The sequence below is a fragment of the Nomascus leucogenys genome, chromosome 12 (genome assembly GCF_006542625.1).
Source record: "Nomascus leucogenys isolate Asia chromosome 12, Asia_NLE_v1, whole genome shotgun sequence".
NCBI lineage: Eukaryota > Metazoa > Chordata > Mammalia > Primates > Hylobatidae > Nomascus > Nomascus leucogenys.
In genome coordinates this window covers 90,099,928-90,123,916 of record NC_044392.1, presented here as the reverse complement: position 1 = coordinate 90,123,916, position 23,989 = coordinate 90,099,928, and the positions used below count along the sequence as shown (strand labels likewise).

Genomic DNA, 23,989 nt, shown 5'->3' with positions numbered 1-23,989 from the left:
AAGGCAGAGAATGAGAAATGGGAATGAAAAACAGAGAGAAGATACTCCATTTTCAGCACTGACGTGTAAAGAACCTAGAATTTACCAGTAGCATTCTTACAAGATAAAGCTAAAAAATTGAGAATCAGTGTTTTGTTGTTTTTTCCCCCCATCAGAGAACTGAGACTGCAGGGCAACCACTAGCCTGAAATCTGGAGAGAAAAGCAAATCCAGAGACTCATGGCAGAGATCTGCTTACCTAGAGCCAAAGCCACTGGAGCCAAAAACTGGTGGGAACATTTAAATGATAGTTTCGACAAATTGCTGGAGGCTGAGTGTGGACTAACATGGGATTGTGACACCTCTGGGAGCAGCAGTCTTAGGGAGGCCCCCACACTTTCATGGATTTTGCTTCTATGTATTTTATCAGGTACTTCATATTTTCATGAAGATCCTGGAAAAGGTCCCCTCGTAGTTCTTGCAGAGGGAGGGAGGGTAATCATTATGAAATATACCCAGAGTATTCTCCAACAAAGGTCTACTCTGTAAGGGAAAATACATTATTAGACCCCTATCCTGGTTTGGGGAGGGCATTTCTCCCGCTTCAGCTCCCTCTAGCCTTCCTGTGTCTGTTTCAGTGGGGGAAAATGTATACCACTGGAGAAATGCCCATGAAGGTTACAGCTCAGAGAAAATAGGCAAAGTAAAAAATAAAGGTTTAATCCTAAAATTATAGACTGTTTTTCATTCCCCATACCTTACTACCATACCAACAGAGTTCTGGTATAATAACAATGCATTTCAGCTGGAAGAGCTGCAAGGATGGACTCTTTTCTGAGGAATAGTACTGAGACAAGCTCAAAGTCAATGGATGAGACAAACATAAGGATACTAGAGGAACTTGAAGTTTCTGACATCTATAGCAAACATTAAACACAGCTTACCTCCTGGCCAGATTAACAAATCCACATCATATGTTTACCTTTGTTCTTATTACTCAATGCAACATGGTGAACCTTCAACAAAAAAAATTAGAAGGCACACCTAAAGGCAAGAAAAAACAGTCTGTAGAGATAAAACAAGAATCAGAACCAGACTCATATGTTACAGATATGCGAATTATCAGCTAAGGAATATAAAAAAACCATGATTAATATGTTAAGGGCCCTAATGGAAAAAACAGACATCATGTAAGAGCACAGGAGATACATAAAGCAGAGAGACACTAAGAAAAGATCAAAAGGAAATGCTAGGCATAAAAAACACTATAACAGAAATGAAGAATGCCATTGATAGGCTTATCAATAGAATGGGCACTGCTGGGGAAAGAATCAATGAGGCAAAGATATGTCAATAGGAACTCCCTAAAGTGAAATATAAAGAGAAAAACTAATGAGAAAACAAAAACAGAGCATCCAAGAATGGTGGGACATTTTAAAAAGGTATATGATTTATCTATCATTGGAATACCAGAAGAAGAAGGAGGAAAAAGAAGAAATATGTGAAGTAATAATGGCCAAGAATGTTACAAAATCAATGACAGACTTTAAAATATCCAGGAACCTCAGAAAATATCAAACAGAATGAATGATAAAGTAACTAAACCATGCACATTATATTCAAAAACTGCAGAAAACCAAAAACTAAGAGAAAATCTTGGAAGAAGCAAGAGCTTGGAGGGGAAAATAAAAACTTACCTATAGAAGAACAGAATAAGAATTATGGCAGACTTCTCATTACCATGCAAGCAAGAAAAGAGTAGAGTAAAATATTTTAAAAGTTGAAAGAAAAAAATACCAACTGACCTATAATTATATATCTGTGAAATTAACCTGGAAGCACGGCCCAAAGTGAGAACATACATTCCTGTTTTCTCCAGAAAGTCTTATCAATCCTAAATATATGAACTTAGCAACAAAGTATCAAAATACGTGAAGCAAAAGCTGACAGAAGTGAAATGAAAAACAGCCAACTCCACTATTATAGTTGAAGACTTCCAACACTCCTCTTTCAATAATTGATATAGATTAAGCAGGCAGAAAATCAGTGTAAGTATATAATTGACCTGAACAGTACTATCAATTTGATGTAATTAGCATTCATTAAATGCTCCATTTAACAACAGCAAAATATACATTTTTTTCTTCAGCTTATAGGAGCATTTACCAAGATAGACCACATTCTTGGCCATAAACCATATTTAACAAATCTTTTAAGATAGTAATCATGCAAAGTATGTTCTTAGACTACAGTGGAATTAAACTAGAAATCAGTAACAGGAAGAAAGCTGGAAATTAGTTAAAGAACATATTTCTAAATAACACATGGGTCAAAGAAGCCTCCAGAGAAATTTTAAAATATTTTAAGCTAAATGATAATCAGAGTACAGTTTATCAGTTTTTTTTTTCTTGCAATTTAGTAAAAGCAGTGCTTAGGGGAAATTTATAGCCTTAAATGCAGATTCTAGAAAAGAAGAAAGGTCTAAAATCAGTAACAAAAAGTTCTACCTTAGAAAACTAGAGAAAAAAGAGCAATTTAAGCCCAACGCAAGCAAAAGAAAAGAAATAATAAAAATTAGAGCAGAAATCATTGAAATGGAAAACAATAAATTCAACAAAACCAAAAGTTATTTGAAAAAAAATAAATAAATTTGATAAAATTCTAGCCAGGATAAGGAAGAATAAAAGAAGATAGAAATTACCAATGTCAGAAATGAAAGATGGATCTTCACTGAAGCATCCATGGACATTAAAAAGATAATAAAGGAATACTATGAAAAACTTTATGCCCCAAAATTTGATAAATGAAATAGACCAATTCCTACAAACTATCAAAACTTACACAAGTGTAAATGAATCTGAATGCTTTTATAGCTTTTACAAATTGAATCATTTAAAAATTATAATTAATAATTTTCAGAAAAAGAATCAGGACCAGATGAATTCACTGGTGAAATATACAAAATAAAAATCCGTTCTAAGATAACAAACAACCCTATTAAAAAGTAGGCAAAAATTTGAATAGCCATCTTATTAAAGATATAGATGTCAAATAAGTATATGAAAAGATATTCAATATTATTTGTCAAATTGAAAATTAAAAACAATGAGATACCACTGTACACTTACTAGAATGGCTAAAACCACACACACACACACACACACTCACTCTGACTGCCAATTGGTGACAAAGATGCAGAGCAACATAAACTCTTTTTCATTGCTGGTGGTAATGAAAATGGCACAACCACTTTGGAAGACAGTTTGGCAATTTCTTGAAAAATTGAATATAGTTTTACCACACAATCCAACAATCACTCTTGTAGGTATTTAACCGATTTAAAAACAATATCCACACAAAAACCTGCACATGAAAACTGCACATTATAGCTTCCTTCATAATTGCCAAAAACTGGAAGCAACCAAAATGTCCTTCAGTAGGTGAATGGATAAACTGTGATATATCCATTGATATGGCTAGGCTTTGTGTCACCACCCAAATCTCATCATGAATTGTAATCCCCATAATCGCCATGTGTCAAGGAAGAAACCAGGTGGAGGTAATTGAATCATGGAGGTGTTTTCCTCCATGCTGTACTCATGATAGCAAGTTCCCACAAAATCTGATCTTTTTATAAGGGGCTCTTCCCCGCTTTACTTGGCACTTCTCCTTCCTGCCACCTTGTGAAGAAGGTGCCTTGGTTCCTCTTCACCTTCTGCGGTGATTGTAAGTTTCCTCAGGCCTTCCCAACCATGCTGACCTGTGAGTCAATCAAACCCCTTTCCTTTATAAATTACCCAGCCTCAAACAGTTCCTTATAGCAGCATGAAAACAGACTAATACATCCATATGATCAAATATTATTGAATTATATAAAAGAGCTATGAAGCCATAAAAAGACATGGATAAATTGTAAATACATATTACTAAGTGATAAAAACACTGAAAAGTCTGTATACTTTATGATTGCAATTATATGACATTCTGGAAAAGGCAAAACTCAGCAATGGCAAAAAATATCATTAGGTGCCAAGGTTCAGGGAAACACAAGGGGATTAATTAGGGTTGTAAAATTATTGGATACATGGTATTATGCATTTGTCCAAATCCACAGCACTTACAGCACAAAGAGCAAGTCTTAATATATGCAAACTTAAAAAAAACTCATTTAGAAGGTTGATGGATCTCAGGATGGAATGCAGGAGATGAGAAAATAATCTAACTGTAGTACAAATATATGAAACAACCTACTGAAGCAAATGGAGATGAAATGTGTTGACTTAAGTTACCTTGAAAATAAGTGGAGTCTGTAAGACTGGAGGCAAAAGAGTACTGCAGTCTAGTTGATAAAGTTATTTTCCATGGGAATAAAGTTTGTTAACCTACCTACCAGGTTAACAATTCTGATATTTCTGTATGTATATACTGAAATTGAACAAGTAAATAAGTTGATGGTGGATGGTGGGAGCCAGGTTTCTCTCTATTGGAGTAGGATTTACAGATAAGCAAGGGGAGGCAGCTAGAAGAAATCATGTAGTAATGCATTAGAGTTGGGAACCAGAATGAACTCATGCTTTGCTTATAGACACAGTTACATATGGAAATACTTATAGATAAGGGAATAGGCAAATGTTAGTATACATGTATATTTCCTTGCTCTCAGAGAAGAGGGCCTAGAAGCAACAACACCCCAGTAGATGAATGTACCCACTTGCTAGATCTTGATTTCTAAGACCATTCTCCAGTAAAAGGAACTAAGGCTCCTTGGAGAAAGGCTGATTCTAAAAGGGCTGGGGCAGGAAATACACAAAGTGAGCATGGGGCATCTTGCAGTGCTAGAAAGTAAGGATGTGCTCAAACACATACACATGTGTACACACATGCACACATACACAATGATGGAGGTATATCAAAGGGACATAGGAGAAAGTTGATGGAGCTTCTCATGGTCAAAGTGGAATAATTTGGCCAACAAAATAAATAATGTAATGTTGTATACATGCTACAGGCATTAAAAGAGTAATAAGTGTATATTAGAAACAACTTTATTACACAAAGTTGGCAACTTAGTTGAAATAGACCATTTCTTGAAAGACACAAACTAACAATATTCATTTGAGATGAAATTGATAACTCAATAATACTCTATCTATTGAAGACATTGTATTAGTATTTGTAATCTTCAAAAAAAAATCAAAAACAAAAACGAAAAACAAAACACTGTCCCAGATAGTTCTGGGAAATTCTACAAAACATTTAAAGAAGAAATGATACCAATTCTCACAGTTTCTTCTGGAAAAATATAAGACAGAATACTTCTCAACTTATTTTGTGAAGCCAATCTTAACCTGCTACCAAAATCATGCAAAGATGGCACATGAAAATAAAACTACCAAACAATGTATCTTTATGAACACAAACAGAAAAATCCTCAGTAAAATATTAGTAAGTTGAATCCAGCAATATATACAAGGAATATTACACCAAGACCAAAAGTTGTTCATTCTGATAATTCAAGGCTGGTTCAATATTTGAAAATTAATCTGTGCAACCCACCATATTCGTAGACTAAAAAGGTAAAAACCACATGATTTTATCAACAAATGCTGAAAACACATTAGGTAAAATTCAGCATCCTCCTAAGATAACTCTCCACTAACCCAGGAATAAAAAAGGAAACTTCGTTATCTCAATAAGGGGCATATACAAAACAGTGTCTACAGCTAACATTATAGTAGTTAATGATGAAAAACTGAATGCTTTCTTCCTAAGACTTGGAATAAGGCAAGAATGTTCACTGTCACCACTCTTGTTGAACATTGCACTGTAATTCTTGACCAATGCAATAAGGCAAGACAAATAAATAAAAGGCATACAGATTAGAAATCAATAGTTTATGTTGAAAGATGACATGACTGCCTACATAGAAAATTCCAAGAAATCTATAAAAAGAAAGTCTCCTAAAACTGAGTTTAGCAACAATAATATATAAAAATAATATATAGTAGCAATGCACAATATATTAGTTTGGCACAAAAGTAATAGAGGTTTTTGCCATTGAAAGTAATGGTGAAAACCGCAATTACTTGTGCACCCATCTAATAAAACATTTTTAAAGAACTGTTTACAATAGCTTCAATTTTTAAAATACTTAGGTATAAATCTAACAAAATTATGTGCAAGATCTGTATGTTGGAAACTATAAAACACTGATGAAAGAAATCAGAAGACCCAAGTAAATGAAGAGACATGCTATGATTATGGATTGAAAGACTCAATATAGTTAATATGTCACTTCTTCCAATAAACATAATCCAAATAAAATCCCAGAAAGATTATATTTGTAGACATAGATAAACTGATCTTAAAATTTATATGGAAAGGTGAAGAAACTGTAGTAGCCAAAACAACTTCGAAAAAAAGGAAAAAAGGCCGGTCACTGTGGCTCACGCCTGTAATCCCAACACTTTGGGAGGCTGAGGCAGGCGGATCACGAGGTCAGGAGATTGAGACCAGCCTGGCTAACACGGTGTAACCTTGTCTCTACTAAAAATAAAAGAAATATTAGTTGGGTGTGGTGGCATGCATCTGTAGTCCCAGCTACTCGGGAGGCTGAGGCAGGAGAATAGCTTGAACCCAGGAGGCGGAGGTTGCAGTGAGTCGAGATCACACCACTGCACTCCAGCCTGGGCGACAGAGTGAGACTCCGTCTCAAGAAAAAAAGGAAAAAAAAATAGAAGATTTACACTATCAGATTTCAGACTTACTAGAAAGCTATGGTAATCAAGACAGTATAGTATTGGTGAAAGAACTGACACATATATAGGTCAGTGAAAGAGAATAGAGAGTCCAGAAATGGACTCACACAAATATGGTCAATTGATTTTTGACAAAGGTGCAAATGCAATTCAACAGTAAATGGATATATAAATTGTGGTAATTCCATACAATAAAATTTAGCCATATAAATGAGTGAACTATTAAGATACACAACATAGATAAATCACAATTGCCTACTATACTAAATGAAAGAAGCCAATCTGAAAAGGTTACATAGCCTATAAATCCACTTATATATAACATTCTGGAAAAAGCAACACTATTACCCTAAAACCTTTATTTGAATAGCAGGAGTTATAGTCATGTCATTTGTCCTCTACGTGGAGCAAATACATCATTTACACGTTAAATATGTTTTCATGTTTTTCTTTTATTTAACCTTTAAACTCTAAAGTACATAGTTCTGCTTGGCCCCAAGATGATTGTAAGAAACATGGACAATGAAATTGAATGGCTATAGGTGACCATCTTAATTAAAGCCTTCTCATAGCAGATTTTCAGACCTGGGACAATATACCCAAGAACGAATCTTACCCACCACTATTTTTTCACCCCCACTTCTTCACCCTTATTTGGAAAATAACTGCATTTAAAAATAAAATGTTTACTTCATGTGGTAATCAGTGTCTTGCAGTACAAGGAACCCTGATCTAGTAGTTTGAAGACCTAGGTGACTTTGGGCAAGTCACGTAATGTTTATAAGTTTATCTTTTGCATCTTAAAATAAGGATAATAATACCTGTGCTGCTTACTTTATTTGTAAGGATCTCATGCGTATTACAGTAATTTCACAATGGTTTTACAGAGCGAATCACTTTATATGTTGTAAAGTGCTTGGTAAATGTGTCATCACTATTATTAAATAAAATCAATATTTTGTGGTATTTTATGGCAATTAAAACTGGTTCAACTCTGAAAATTTATATAATTTTAAAAATTAATGCAGAATGAATGAGGAATAAAATCAACCTCGTGAAGTTGATTACTCTCTAGTTTTAAAATCTTATTTACAAGATAAGCTATTCTGGTAAATTCTGGGTGCATGGCGAGACATTTAGTGCAAATTAAAGTTGTGGAAACACCACTAGGAAGAATAACAAGCAATATACTTCTTAAAGTTAATTGCAGTTATGAAGGAATTCATAGTTTTAGTTAAAACTGCAGTTGTTTCTTTCTAGCAGTAGATGCCAGTAGAGTTCTTCTTTTTATTTTTATTTTTTTAATCAAAAATCAAATATCCGAAGCACTTTTATAGCAATAGCTTCCTGGTCACATTACCATATATAGAAACATTGCTTTAAAGATTAAATATTCTATTTTCTGGAAGGACTTGATAACAGATTGAAACAATTTTATTTTTAAAACAGTGCAGATTTAAAATACAGTGTTTTCAAGATACTCATCTAGTGAAGTTTACTCTTTTTGCTTTAGTAATTTTGTTTTAAAGCTTATGCATTGTTTTAAATAAAGTAATCTACGTGTTCTAGTTAGGAATCTGCAACTTCTGTACTTGAGCAACATTGAATATAAATAAAAAATCTGGCTAGGTGTGTTAAAAATGAATATGGTCCAGCTGAAATGTTAGGATTAGTTTGTGTATTTGGCAATGGAATACCATGAGTGTAATATTTTGGGGAGGTTAATATGTCAGAGACGTGAATGATTAAAGGGAGTAATCGGAAGCAGGGAAAACAAATTATTTTAAGAATTCCACATTGGCACTGAGTAAAAATGTAATTCAAAGAATGAATAAAATTTACTAACAAATAGAGAAAAAAGGAGAAGTTCAATGATAACAGTTCTATTACTGTTGTCTCTATATATGAGCAACTTGGTGCTTCTTGGATTATCTATAAATATGGTCCCATCGTAAATAAAATTCAAACATTTTCAAGTATTTGATGATTCTACTTAGACCTTTAAATTGTTAAAAATGAGTGAATACTTTTTTCTTTTAACATGTTTATTGGGTATGTAATACATGCATTTCATTTATGAATTCAAGTAACTCACAATTTAGGGTCATATAAATTCATAAACAGTACCTTTTAACATAATATTATGAGATCAGTGAAAACAAAGCAGCAAAGTTTGTTTTCCTAGGAAGTATGTGGCAGACTTCACTGAAGAGGTGCCATTTGAACTGAGCCTTGAAGATGATTAGAATTTCCTTCAGTAGAGCAAATCAAGGGAATTCAGTAATTTTATCCACTTCTTCCCTTACAGAATCAGTCCATGCTCTGTAGATATTTATTGAAGACTACAGATACTTAATAAGTGTCTGTTTTGTGTAAGGCACTACCAGCTGTTAAGAAACAAATTATTGTTATGCACACATAATATTTATACGTAAAGCTACAAATTTAAGAATTCTGTCATATGGATGCTGTTGTGTATTTGTTTAGATTGATAGAAATTTTATTACACAAAACAAAGTATACAGAAATGAGCTGTTACATGGCAAAATTCATTGGTCAGTGTTTTGTTAACTGTTATTTGCACATAATATTTATACATAAAGCTATAAATTTAAGTTTATCTTATAGATACTGTTACATACTTGTTTAGATTGATATGAATTCCATTACACAAAGTATACACAAATGAACTGTTAAATGGCAAAATTCATTAATCAGTGTTTTGTTATTGGCCTTTTATGTAGTCCTAATTTGATTACATTATTGTTCGTATTTATTTTACTTGTCAGTATTGTTTCTATTTTTATGTTTGTCAAACAGTTGGCAGTAAATCTGAAGTAAGGTTTTTTCAGATAGATTGTTTTAGATAGATCTTTTTCTTTCTTTACTTTCCTTCCCTTCCCTCCCCTCCCCTCTGCTTCCAAAGAGAATCACAGAAATTTCTTATCCTTTAGTGTCAAAAAACAAGTGCTCAAAATTTTTGTTAAATGCCACAGGTTACTTTCTTTCCTGAAAATTGACAAGGCAAGTTTTACTTACTTTTAATCAAAAGAGATGTTTTGGCCAGGCGCGGTGGCTCACACTTGTAATCCCAGCACTTTGGGAGGCCAAGGCGGGCATATCGCTTGAGGCCAGGAGTTTGAGACAACTCCTGACCTGGCCAACATGGAGAAACCCCATCTCTGCTGAAAATACAAAAATTAGCTTGGCATGGTGGCGCGCGCCTGTAATCCCAGCTACTCGGATGGCTGAGGGGCGAGAATCGCTTGAACCTAGGAGCGGAGGTCACAGTGAGCGGAGGTCGCACCACTGCACTCTATTCTGGGGGACAGAGTGAAACAACGTTTAAAAAAAAATAGAGAGGTGTTTCTAAGTGAGATCACTAAATCAGGGGTTTAGGTAAGTAGTAGTCTTCAGTGGTAAGATTTTAAAATTAACATGTCTCAGCCAACTAGAAGGAACTTTTTTCTCTCAATTCAAATTTCTTGCTATGGTGGATTTTATCTAATTTAAATCTTGTATTTTGTTCTTTTCAAATTTTAGAATGTTTTAAAATGTACCCCTGGTAATAGACATATGTCAGCAGATTATAAGTTTGATAAGCAATACTGACATACTAAGTGTATGTAGTTCCTGTATGTATTAGGCCTAAATCAATGAATTAGAAACATTCAATTTTTTAAAGTGCTATTTCACATTGTTTTATTTATATGTGTTATAAATTTGTTTTGCAAGAGTTTTTTCATACCCATTTCATACTAGTTTTTTAATGAAAAGTTAGCTGCTTATAAGGATTCATAAAATCTGTGTATTAGTTGATTTCCTAGAAAAAATACAACCTGTCTTTAGCATGTTATGTTTGGAGGACGGCTTGGCCTTCAGTTGTTTGCATAGACTTGTCATACATGTTTAACTAGTTTTCCTTTATTTAAAAAATGTTTAGCCTACTATATATATAAAGCTTTATGTTTAATGCTCTTATTAGCCTATATATTAATATTAAAACACCCAAACATAAAGCCTTTTAGGCAGATATCACAAGTTTTTAAAATCCTCATCTCTAGCTGAAAAGTGTTTTGCTAAGAAAAGCTCAGTAACGTGCTGTTTTATATTAACAGGAAACAGAACAGCAGTAGTGGTTTGAATACCCTGCAAACAGGAAGTTTGACACATGCATAGCTCTTAGCTTCTGTGTAAGAAGTTGTGAGCTCCTTCTGGAAACATTTGCAGTTACATTAAGTAAAGTGTAAATGCACATGAATGGCAGCTTATAGAGAACCACCTTGTAACCAGTATACAGGTACAACTACAGCTCTTCAGAAATTGGAAGGTTTTGCTAGCCGGTTATTTCATAGACACTCTAAAGGTACTGCACATGATCAGAAAACAGCTCTGGAAAATGACAGCCTTCATTTCTCTGAACATACTGCCTTATGGGACAGATCAAGTAAGTTTTGTTTTTTAAATGATACATTATAACTAGCAACTAAAATGATAATTGGAGTTTTACAATCAAACATAAAGAACCCTCTTTTGTTTGTTGTTTTCTGATTTTCACAAGGACATTTTGCAAGATGAAGTTGAAAGAATTCCATAAAAACTTGATTATAAGTTGAGCTGAATCAGTCAGCTTTCATCATTGTATGGTTTTATTTTTGACTATTTAAGTTCAATATCAGTGACAAGGTTTTCTATAAAATTCTTACATCATTTCTAATGTACTTTTTTTGTTGTTCTTACATAAAAATGAAATACTTAAGTTTCAGAAACAACCATCTGTTTACTTCTTAAAATGTCTTGTATGTATAAGCTTTAAACTTTGAAAGGGGCAACAAGACTCTTGAATTTATAATTACATTTCTATTGTGTTTGCCATGGTTTTATTTTTAAATGCATGTGTGAAAGTTATTTCAGTTTTACAAACAGGAATTTCTAAAATAAAACATAATTATTCTATCTAAATTCTTACACTTATAACATTATGGATATCAAAAACTTTATAATTTTATGTTATTTATACATATGACTTAAATGCAGGAAAAAGTTGGTTATGCATGAATCACATTCTTTCCAGGCATGTTAAAATGTTTGGACTTACAGCTTTGCTAAAATGGTGCTGTGGAACCATTTTTGGTGCCATACCCTCTAAAAGATAAATTGCATATATAAACAATACTAGTGCCGCCATTCTACATCTCACCTTGGACCCTCCTCAAGGTATTTCTGTGACTCCAATTAGAGGAACAATAGAATTACCCTTGAAACTTTTGCCCTCTTTGGTGTGTTTGTTTGATCATCAAATAGCACTAGGGTTTGACTCTTTCTGTTTATGTATTTGGTAGCAGTTAAGGAAGAAAACTCAGACAACCACAACAGCAAAATCAAGAATGGCTTACAAAATTTACTCCTAGGTTTATACAGCACCTTGACAGTGTTATAGAAGCTTATTTGAATTAATTTTTTATTGAATCAGAAATTTTTTTACATTCTTCAAACTATTTTTGGGAGATTGAGGAAGAACATGTATTTGTGCATTTTTTCCACTTCAAAGGTTTTGGGTTATTTATAGTCTTTACTGTATAGCAAGTTGATGGATGAGGAATATGAATGTATATCTTCAAGTTAATGAACTGTTGAATATTGAAATAGTGGTATATTATTAAACTTTACCATGTCACAAAAGCTTGTTAATTATTGTCCTTGCCCTATTCTTTTAAATTGCAGTATTCTAAATCCTTTTGGAAATTATTTTTATGCATTTCAAATATCTTTTAATTTAAAGTTAAATGAGGAATGAAGACAGAATTGAATTAATTTATGTTTCATTAATACCTGCTCCTCATATAGTGGGTGTTTAGTAAAAGTGTCTCAAATAAATGAATGTTAGGGGTTTTTAATAATTAAAAGTTATGTTTGAACTAGACTTTCACCACTTTTTAAATGTATGGGACCTGTGATGCTTTCTAAAACATATTTTAAAATCTAATAATGGAAAATAGTATCATGAGCCATGATTTCTATTGGATAAAATGCTGTTTTTTTTATTGTGAAGTCAAAACAAATAGGATCCTTGTACACAAATAAAATTAGGAGCAAACCATGTAGCACTGCAAATAATATGCATGATGTAAGAAATACTTAAAGAGTAACTGAATGTTCATTAATTAAGTATTCCTCTACTTGACTCTCCTTCTTATATCCCTGAATACCATAATAGAGATAATAATTTTACATCTAAGGATGAGTATGGTAGCATGAAGCTATAATTTCCTATTATGAAATGTGTTATTGTAGAGGAGAAAACACTGATAGAGCTGAAATAGAGGAATCCGATCATTTCAAAATTCCAAGGTTTATTTTTGTGGTGAAAACACAATTTTTATTTATTTGGCGAATGAGTTATAGAAGGAGTTCTGACTGTACAAAGTTTCATATGAACCACATTATTCAAAGCTACTTAAAGCAGTTTACTTGCATGACTCATTTGACAAGGGAATGTAATGTATCCTGATGATAAACACTGAATATGTTTATTCCTAAAGTGTTTTTATAATGAAATAAACTAAGCATAGAAACTACATCAATTTACAAAAAAAAAATTCATAAACCTTTGTATAAAGATCAATTACCAATTTAGGAGACATGAAATGCAGCATGCTTTAATCCAAGTTTCTTTCGTGTCCAGTGACATATATATAGGAAGAAACACAGAACAAAGGCCACATAGTGGTCTCCAGGTGTTTCATCTTTTACTATTAAACTAAGTAACAGAAATTCCTGTTTGATTAAATAAATATGTAACAGCTAATTGCATGCACATATAAATACATGAAGTTCAAAGAAAAGCATGGAGGAATTCTGCTTTTTGTTCCAACTCAGAATGAATGAGAGCATTGACATGCGTTAAGTTCTCTTTCTAGCAAATTTATTATAGTTAGCTTTTTAATCTTCCTTTGATCTTAAATGTGTAGAGTTATACAATGCTGACTTAATGAAGGTCTAACTACAGTATTTTAGGAAGCAAATAGGTCAATACCATCAAATACTTTTTCTTCTCTTTTCCTATGAATTGACAGGCTGTTTCTCTTGTAAATACAAATCCATATTAGTAAATCTTAGATTTAAATATGACATTAAACAAATGAGCAGTTTTGATTATGGATGTCCTCTAGCAAAATCATAAAGTGATTGCAGTAGACCACTTCAGTCAGTTTTACCTTTGCAAATTTTATACAATCTCTCAGACAGTTTACCTCCTATTTGTTAGCCCATTGAATCTGTATCATTTTAACTTCTCAGCTAAAAGACTTTCCACCTTTGTCTTTTTATCTGCTTTTTCCACTTGAAACTATTCCGTAAGCTTCTTGATAATAGTCAATTTCTACTCATTTGGTAAAACTTTTCTGAGTATTTACTATATCATAGTAAGTAAGCAAGTTTCCAGGAAAAATAAGATCTAGTTCTTACCCCCAAAAAGAAGAGTAGGAAGAGCAAACATAATATAATATTCAAGGCATAATGAAATAGTTGCTTTAAAATGTCTAAGCTTACTGTGGGAGCTAAGTGTAAGAAAAAAGTTGTTACTAAAGAGATAATGGGGGACTTCAAAAATATTAAAGAATAAATAGAATTTTGAGACCAAGAGAAGAAGGTTATTTTAAGAAAATAACATACACAAGTATGTGAAAATATGAACATTTAGAACTTACTTAAAAGGTTTAGTAAGATACTGTCTAGAAAATTAGTTTCTGGATTTAAAGTTTAAAAGTTTTCTATTAGACATCCAGAATTTTGTACTATGCTATATTAGTGGGGAGCCAATGCAGTTTTTTAAAGTGGAAAATAATATAATGCAACTTTTATTAAAAGAGCCTAAAGATTTTAACTATCATAATACAGGATAAGTTAACTTACTTACTTTACTACAGGAAAATGTGTATAGCTACTATACATCTTCCGTTTTTGCTGGGCATTTAATTAGAACTAATGCTTTTGACGTGACAGTCAGCATGGCATTGAATAGTCAGATAATGGATTCCTTTTACAACAATGCTTGTTCAAGATGCTGCTTCTGTCTGGAATTCTCTTTCTTCACTTCTACCAGTGGTGAGTTTTGCCCATACTTTAGGCATCCTCTCAGGTATCATCTCCGTAACAAAACCATCAATGCATCCTATTCATCTATCCTTCATCCTTATTAGAGTCTATGCTCTTCCTTATGTTCTTATATCACCTTATACTTAACTTTTATTGTAGTTTATTTATAGTATTTATGTAGTATAGTTTATATACTATATATTATAGTTTATTTATAGTATTTAAAATATATTACTATTAATCCTTATGTATCTATCTCTCATGTTTGATTTTGAACTCCTTGAAGGCAAATAACTTGCCAGTTTATTTCAGTATTACTAGCATAATTTTCAATAAATCTTGAGTTATTTGTTAAATTAACATTAAACATCACTGCATATTACACAAATGAGCTTCTTACTAATTTGTTCTATTGTGATCTTTGCAATTTATTTTAAAAGCCCATGGCTATTAACCAAAAGCAGTCAAATGCTGACCTGGCTCTAGTAAATACCAATTTTCAGTGTTACCTGTGTATTTTTATCATGATTTTCAATAAAAATTTAAGTAACAAGCAGACTTTATAGTAAAACTAAAATAGTTGGGATATTAAATGATGTTGAAATCAGGAAATCATTCCATGAGCCATTTAGCAATGCAAGTACTATATCAACTGTACTAACATAACGAGAAGCTTTTACTTGCTTGTGCTTTGCAAAAATAGCCATATGACAGAGTTAGAAGACAGCTTGCTACTCAAAGTGTGGTCCCTGTCCAGCATTATTAGCATCTCCTGGGAGCTTGTTAGGAGGAAGAATCCCAGGTCCCACCTAGACCTACTTAGTCAGAATCAGCATTTCAACAAGATTTCCCAGCTGATTTATATGCACATTAAGGTGGGAGAAGCACTTTCTCCCTAATAACATTTTAATATGATTTCCAAATGTATATCTTCACTGGAGAAAATTTTGAAACTATAGGAAAAAACAAAGAAAAACGTAAAAAAAAGTATACACAATTCTGCCAAAAGGTAATGACTGTTCATTTTTGTATATATACTCTATTTTGTGTATAGACACACAAATTTCTACCAGCTCCAATTTTTTTTCTTTTTAAACAGAGTCTTACTGTGTCACCCAGGCTGGAGTGCAATGGTAGGATTTCGACTCACTGCAGCCTCTGCCTCCCAGGCTCAAGTGATCCTCCCACTTCAGTTTCCTGAGTAGCTGGGACTATAGGCGTGTGCCACCATACCCGGCTAATTTTTTGTAGTTTCACCATGTTGCCCAGGCCAGTCTTGAACTCCTGAACTCAAGTGATCTGCCTGCCTTGGCCTCTCAAAGTGCTGGGAATACAGGCCTGAGCCACTGCACCCAGCCCAGCTCCAAAATTTGGATCTTTCAAAACGTAATGTTTAGTTAACATTTTTCTTTATAAAGAGTTGTTCTACAATACTATTTTGTATTAAATCATAAGGATATACTATAATTTATTTAACCAATCATTGGCCATCTAGGCTGTTTTTAATGTTTTGCTATTAAAAAATGCCATGATAAACATTTTTATAACTAAGTATTTGTACATATTTAGGATTATTTTTATATTTCATAGGATTAATTTGAAGAAGTTATGACCATTTTAAGGCTTTTGCATTAAATTAATCGAATCCCAGATAAACATGCATATCCTTTTGGAGTTAATTATTATAATAATTATTTTTTCATAGATTATAGCACTTGAGAATGTGTGAAAATAATTATATAGCTACTATCCTTAATGATATTTTTAAAAACAAATTTAAGGCCGGGTGTGGTGGCTCATGCCTGTAATCCCAGCACTTTGGGAGGCTGAGGTGGGCAGACCACTTGCAGTCAGGAGTTCAACAACAGCCTGGCCAACATGGTGAAACCCCGTCGCTACTAAAAATGCAAAAATTAGCCAGCCTCCATCTACAGGTGTGGTGGTGCACACCTGTAATCCCAGCTACTTGGGAGGCTGAGGCAGGAGAATCACTAGAACCCAGGAAGCAGAGGCTGCAGTGAGGTGAGATTGCACCACTGCAGTCCAGCCTGGGTGACAGAGTGAGACTCTATCTCAAAATAAATTAAAATAAAATAAAGAAAACACACTTAACATTGTAAAATTTATTCTCAAAACAGTATATTGATATTTTTAAAAACTAAAAATACAATGGCCCATTATACTTCTTTCTGTTACAACTACCAGGGTCACGGTAAGAACATTATATGTTTGTCCCCTCCAAATCTCATGTTGAAATGTGATCCCCAGTGTTGGAGGTGGGGCCTAATGGGAGGTGTTTGGGTCATGGGGGAGGATCCCTCATGAATGGCTTGGTGTCCTCCCAATGGGTAATGAGCTGGTTCTTGCTTTATTAGTTCATGCAATAACTGGTTGTTTTTTAAAAACAAACATAGCACCTCCCCCTCTCTCTTGCTCCCTCTCTTTGCCTGTGACACGCCTGCTCCCTCTTTGCCTTCTGCCATCATTGAAAGCTTCCTGAGGCCCTCATCAGAAGCAGATGTTGGCAGTGTGCTTCTTCTACAGTCTGCAGAACCATGAGCCAAAATAAATCTCTTTATAAATTATTCTGCCAGGTATTTCTTTATAGTAATGCCAAAATAGACCAGTCCATAACAAAAATCTGAATGTGGAAAATATGGACTGGAGAATTTAACTCCATTCTTAATAAGTTGACACTGGAAAGTTTATTTCTTCCTCCCTCCCCCTCAGCTTTATTAAGGTATACTTGACAAATAAAATTGCATTTATTTATAATGTACAACATGATGGTTCAATATAAGTATACATTGTGAAATGACTAAAACAAATGAATATCCACCTCACATAGTTGCTTTTTCATGGCAAAAAATTTAAGATTGAATCTCTTAGCACTTTTCATGTATAGTCATACCTCAGAGATACTGCAGGTCCAGTTCCAGACCACCACAATACAACTAAAGTCACAGTAAAGCAAGTCACACACATTTTTTGGTTTCCCAGTGCATTTAAGTTATGTTTACTCTATAGTCTATTCAGTGTGCAATAACATTATATCTTTTTAAAAGTACATATCTTAATTTGAAATTATTTTATTGCTAAACAAATACTAATGATCATCTCAGCTTTCAGCATTTCCCAATTTTTTTGCTGGCAGAGGGTCTTGCATTGATGTTTGGCTGCTGATTGATCAAGGTGATGGTCGCTGAAGGTTGGGATGGCAGTGGCAATTTCTTAAAATAAGACAACAAAGTGACACACTTGACTGACTCTTCTTTTCATAAAAGATTTCTCTGTAGCATGTGATGTTTTGGGTAGCATTTTACCCACAGTAGAACTTCTTTTAAAATTGGAGTCAGTTCTCTCAAACCTTGTTACTGCTTTACCAACTAAGTTGATGTAATATTCTAAATTCTCAGGTGTCATTTCAATAATCTTCACAGCATCTTCACCAGAAATAGATTCCATCTCAAGAAACTACTTTCTTTGCTCATCTGCAAGAAGCAACTCCTCACTCATTATAGTTTTATCAGGAGATTGCAGCAATACAATCACATCTCCAGGCTCCACTTTTAATTCTAATTATCTTGTAATTTTTTACCACATCTGCGGTGACTTTCTCCACTGAAATTTTAAATCACTCAAACGCATCTATGAGAGTTGGAAACAACTTCTTCCAAACTCCTGTTAATGTTGATATTCTGACCTGCTCCCATAAATCACAATGTTCTTATGGCGTCTGGAATGGTAACTGCTTTTCAGAAGGTTTTCAATGTACTTTGCCCAGATCCATCAGAGGAATCATTATCTGTGACACCTTTAGCCTTATAAAATATATTGCTTAAATAATAAGACCTGATCCATGCCTGCAGAATGGATGTTGTGTTATCAGGCATGAAAACAACATTCATCTCCTTGTACATCTCCATCAGACCTCTTGGGTGATCAGGTGCCTTGTCAATTAGCACTAATATTTTAAAAGGAATCTTTTTCTGAGTGGTTCCCAATGGTGGGCTTAAAATAGTAAACCATGCTGCAAACAGATATGCTGTCATCTAGACTTTCACATTCCATTTATAGAGTACAGGTAGAGTAGATTTAGCATAGTTCTTGAGGGCACTAAGAGTTTCTAAATGGTGAATATTGGCTTCAATTTGAAGTCACCAGATGTATTAGCCCCTAGCGAGAGTCAGCCTGTCCTTTGAAGCTTTGAAGCCAGGCATTGCCTTCTCTCTAGCTAGGAAAGTTCTAGATGGCATCTTCTTCCAATAGAGCAGTGTTAAGTCTGCATTGAAAATCTGTTGTTTAGTCTAGCCACTTTCATCAATTATTTTAGCTAGATCTTCTGGATAACCTGGTGCAGCTTCTCCATTAGCACTTGCTGCTTCACCTTGTACTTTTATGTTATAGAAAGGGCTTCTTTCCTTTAAACCTCATGAACCAACCTCTGCTAGCTTCAGACTTCGCAACTTCCTCACCACTCTTAGCCTTTATAGAATTGAAGAGCGTCAAGGCCTTGTTCTTAATTAGGCTTTGGCTTAAGGAAATGCTATGACTGGTTTGATCTTTTCAGACCACACAACTTTCTCTATATCAACAATAAGGCTGTTTTGCCTTCTTATCATTAGTGTGTTCACTGGAGCAGCACTTTTAGTTTCCTTCAGTAACTTTTTTCTTTTGCATTCTCAGCTTGGCTGTTTGGTGCAAGAGGCCTAGCCTTTGGCCTGTCTCAGCTTTCAACATACCATCCTTACTAAGCTTAATCATTTCTAGCTTTTGATTTGAAGTAAGAGATGTGCAATTCCTCCTTTCGTCTGAACACTAAGAGGCCATTGTAAGGTTATTAATCGGCGTAATTTCAGTATTGCTGTGTCTGAGGGAATAGGAGGGCCCAAGGAGAGGCAGAGAAATGGGGGACCAGCTGGTGAGTGGAGCAGTCAGAGCACACACAACCCTTATCAATTAAGTTCACCATTTTATTTGGGTTCAGTTTGTGGTGCCCTAAAACAGTTAAAATAGTAACATCTGAACACAGATCGCCATAACAGATATAATAATAATGAAAAAGGAAATGTGAGAATTATTAAAATGTGACACAGAGATATGAAGTGAGCACACGCTGTAAGAAAAATGGCACCAATAGATATGCTTGACACAAGGTTGCCCCAACCCTCAATTTGTAAAAAGTGCAATATCTGCTGAGTGCAATAAAGCAACACGCAATAAAAGGAGGGGTGTGCTTGTATTAATGCATTATTATTAACTGCAGTTACCATTCTATACGATGAATCTCCAGGACTTATTCATCCTAAGTGAAATTTTGTACCCTTTAGCCAACATCTCCTAAATCTTCCTTCCCTGAACTCTCCCATCCTTCAGCCCCTGATAACCAGCATTCTATTCTCTACTTCTGCGAGGTTGATGTTTTTAGGTTCCACATGTGTGACATTATGCAATATTTGTCTTTCTGTGTCTGCCTTATTTCACTTAATATAATGTCCTCCAGGTTCATTCACGTTATCACAAATGAAAGAATTTCCTTCTTTCTTAAGGTTAATAGTGTATTCCACTGTGTAGAATACCATACGTTGATGCCATATCTTGTGAATAATGCTGTAATGAACATGGGAGTACAGATATCTCTTAGACATACTGATTTCTTCCTTTTGATACATACTTAGAAGCTGGATCATATGACAGTTCATTTTTAATTTTTTGATGATCCTTCATATCATTTTCCATAATGGCTGTACTAATGTATATTCTCACCAACAGTGTGCAGGGGTTCTCTTTTCTCCAGGTCTTAACCAATGCTTGTTATCTTTTGTCTTTTTTATAATAGCCATTCTAACAGATGTGAGGTAATAGCGCATTGTGGTTTTAATTTTCATTACCCTCATGAGTAGTGATGTTGAGCATTTTTCATATGCCCATTGACCATTTTTATGTCTGCTTTTGAGAAATGCCAATTCAAGTCACCTGCCCATTTTTTAAATTGGGTATTTGTTTTCTTGATATTGAGTTGTTTGAGTTCCTTATATATTTTCAATATTAACTCCTTATTAGATATGTGGTTTGCAAGTATTTTCTGTCTTTCTGTAGGTTGTCTCTTCACTCTGTCGATTGTTTTCTTTTTGCACAAAAGCTTTTAGTTTGATGCAATGAACAAACCAATAAGGAATATGAAGACTTTGAATCAGTAATCAAAAAATCCTCCAACAAAATAAAACCTAGTAGTACTTCATGGCTTCACTGGTGAATTTCTATCATTTAAGAAAGAATTAATGCCAGTCCTTCTCAAACTCTCCCAAAATAACTGAAGAAGGGGGAATACTTCCAAGCTCATCTACCAGGGCAACATTGCTCTGATACCAAAGCCAGACAAGGACACTGCAAAAGAAAATCATAGGCCAATATCCCTGATGAACATAGATGCAAAATTTCTCAACAAAATACTAGCAAATTAAATTCAACAGCACATTAAAGGATGATACACCACAATCGAGGATGGTTCAACATACACAAATCAACATATGTGATACACTATTAACAGAATGAAGGGTAAAAGTTATATATAATCATCTCAGTAGATGCAGAGAAAGCATTTGAGAAACTTTAACATTCTTTTACGATGGAAACTTTTTAGTTATGGAAGTGCTGTACTTCAACATAATAAAGGCTACATAGGATAAGCCCTCAGCTAACATCTTAATAGTGGTGAAAAGATGAAAGGTTTTCCTGTAAGATCATGAACAAGGGAAAGGATGCCCACTGTTAAAACTTCTACTCAATATGATACTGGAAGTCCTATCCAGAGCATTTAGGCAATAAATAAATAGCATCTAAATTGGAAAGAAAGAAGTAAAATCTTTTACATGTGCAAATATTATCTTATATATTAAAGACCCTGAAGACTCTACCAAAAAAACTGTTAAAACTAACAAATTCAATAAAGATGCAGCATACAAAATTAAAATGCATAAATCAATAGTGTTTCTGCATACTAACAATGAACTATGGAAAAAAGAAATCAAGAAATCACTTCTTTTTACAATAGCACAAAAAATGCGTAGGAATAAATTTAACCAAAGAAGTGAAAGATTTGTACACTGAAAACTGTAAAACATTTATGAAAAAGTGAAGAAAACACAGTGAATGGAGATATCTAATGTTCATGGATCCGAAGAATAAATGTTGTTAAAATGCTTCTAGTATCCAAAGTGATCTACAGATTAAATGCCATCTCTTCCAAAGTTTCAATGACAAGTTTCACAAAAATGGGAAAACCAATCCTAAAACTTGTATAGAAACACAAAAGACCCTAATAGCCTGAGCAATTTTGAACAAAAACTTTTTCCACTTTAAAAAATTGGTCAGTGGGTAATAGCAGATGGTCTGAGAGACAGAGAACTTTGAAAATAAGATGTCATTCAGAAAGAAGTAATAAGTTGAACAGGAAGAATGGTATGTGTCTGAGAGATTGAATATTACTTTCATGTCCTGAAACCATGGTTGCTTTCAGCTTTGGTGTTTCATTATTGTTATTTAACAAGAATGGCTCACTTGAGAGACAAATAAGTTGTCGTCTTTTAAATATTCAGTTTAATCACTGGCACACTTACCTATTCAAATTAGCAAGAATTCCAAGGAGGTCTTTTCTTTGAGTCTTCATTCAGCTGCTTCAAGTATTGCTGTACTCCTAGGAGTTTACTCATTCCAAGGATACTAATTTGCTCTCCAAAAGTTGAAGAAAGAGATGGGGATTTTTATTTTTATTTTTATTTTTTGTAGACAGAGTCTTGCTATGTTGCCCAGGCTGAAGAGTAGTGGTGTGATCATGGCTCACTGCAGCCTTGTTCTCCTGGGCTCAAGCTGTTCTCCCACCTCAGCCTCCCAAGTAGCTGGGAATATAGATGCATGCCACTGTGCCAGGCTAGTTTTTTTAAGTTTATTTTTTGTAGAGATGAGATCTTGCTGTGTTGCCTGGGCTGTTCTTGAACTCCTGGGGTCAAGCAATCTCCTGTATTGGCCTCCTAAAGTGCTGGGATTACAAGCATGAACATATAAGCTAGTGATATCATTTTTAGCCACTGTTGATTTTACCACTGCTACATTGTTTCATGATTCAAAAGTGGCCCCAACAAATTTTATGTACCTTGTTTTGTTGATGTGATGCCACTGATCCTTGCAGAGACCTCAATGGTTCTTAATGACAGGATGATTCACTCTTCAGTATTATGTTCATTCAAAGGTTATGTCAAAGGATTTCATTTCCTTAATTTATACTCATATGCTTAGTCATCTTGGCTTCCTTGCCAAGTTGGATGTGTGAGAAGGTACTTTCAGCCCATCCCCACACTGTACCAAAATTAGCCTTTCTTTCTTGAAATCTAGTCCAGGGATAGAAAACCAGTGGTCTGTGAGCCAGATGCAACTTGCAGATATGTTTTGTTTAGTTCTCATGTATTTTTAAAAATAGTTGAATTTTATGTCATTATATAAAAATATAATATACCATGATTTTAAATCAAGAGCTTCATATAAATATCTGGACTTTCATATTCTTGAACCATTGGAGAAACTGATTTCAGTGGCCTCTTATTCTCTCATGAGAAAAAATTGGTTGCACTGAATGATTGTCCTCTTTAATCAGATATACACTATCTGATTTGCTCCAGCATTCAGTATTTCTGTTGCTTTACCTGCCTGGCCTCTGTAGGCACTTGGATTTAGCCTACAATGTCTCTACTTTTCAGCCTGAATCACCAACCCAGATTATCATTTCCCCTTGGATAAAGCCTCCTTAAGCTCATATTCCTACTCGTGAGCCACAGACCTATCACTAAAATCTATGAAAGAGATTTTTGTAATTCTGAACCTTGAAGAGGATGGAGTCTAGGAGTTGATCCCTTTCAGAATTCCTGTTTCATTTTTTTATGCAGATCTATTTACCTTCTTTCCTTTAATTATCTCTGTTTACCACAGAGTATTGAAAAGGCATGGCCCTTACGAAGCCTCAAAAGATTTTGTTAGATCATTCCCCCGAGGTAATGGATGCCTACCAGCCTTACATTTGCATAATTAAATTGTCCACTGAAATGATTCTTCCCACAGCAAAGATCTATTTCAAGCCAACTGTTTCCTCCTCGGTAGAGAAG

The 23,989-nt window shown here is 34.2% G+C and overlaps 1 protein-coding gene across 2 annotated transcripts in view; it reads left to right on the top strand.

The window, feature by feature from the left end:
• Positions 1 to 23,989, top strand: part of PRKACB (protein kinase cAMP-activated catalytic subunit beta) — a 158,652-nt gene that overhangs the window by 53,781 nt on the left and 80,882 nt on the right. Inside the window, exon 1 of one of the 2 annotated variants that reach the window (XM_003260248.3) lies at positions 10,913 to 11,184. The exons of the other annotated variant lie outside the window; for it this stretch is intronic. Within the exon in view, the coding sequence (XP_003260296.1) occupies positions 10,998 to 11,184 (187 nt within the window). The 5' untranslated portion in view covers positions 10,913 to 10,997. Of the gene's footprint in view, positions 1 to 10,912; positions 11,185 to 23,989 lie in introns of those variants that run through there. 2 annotated transcript variants of the gene reach the window in all.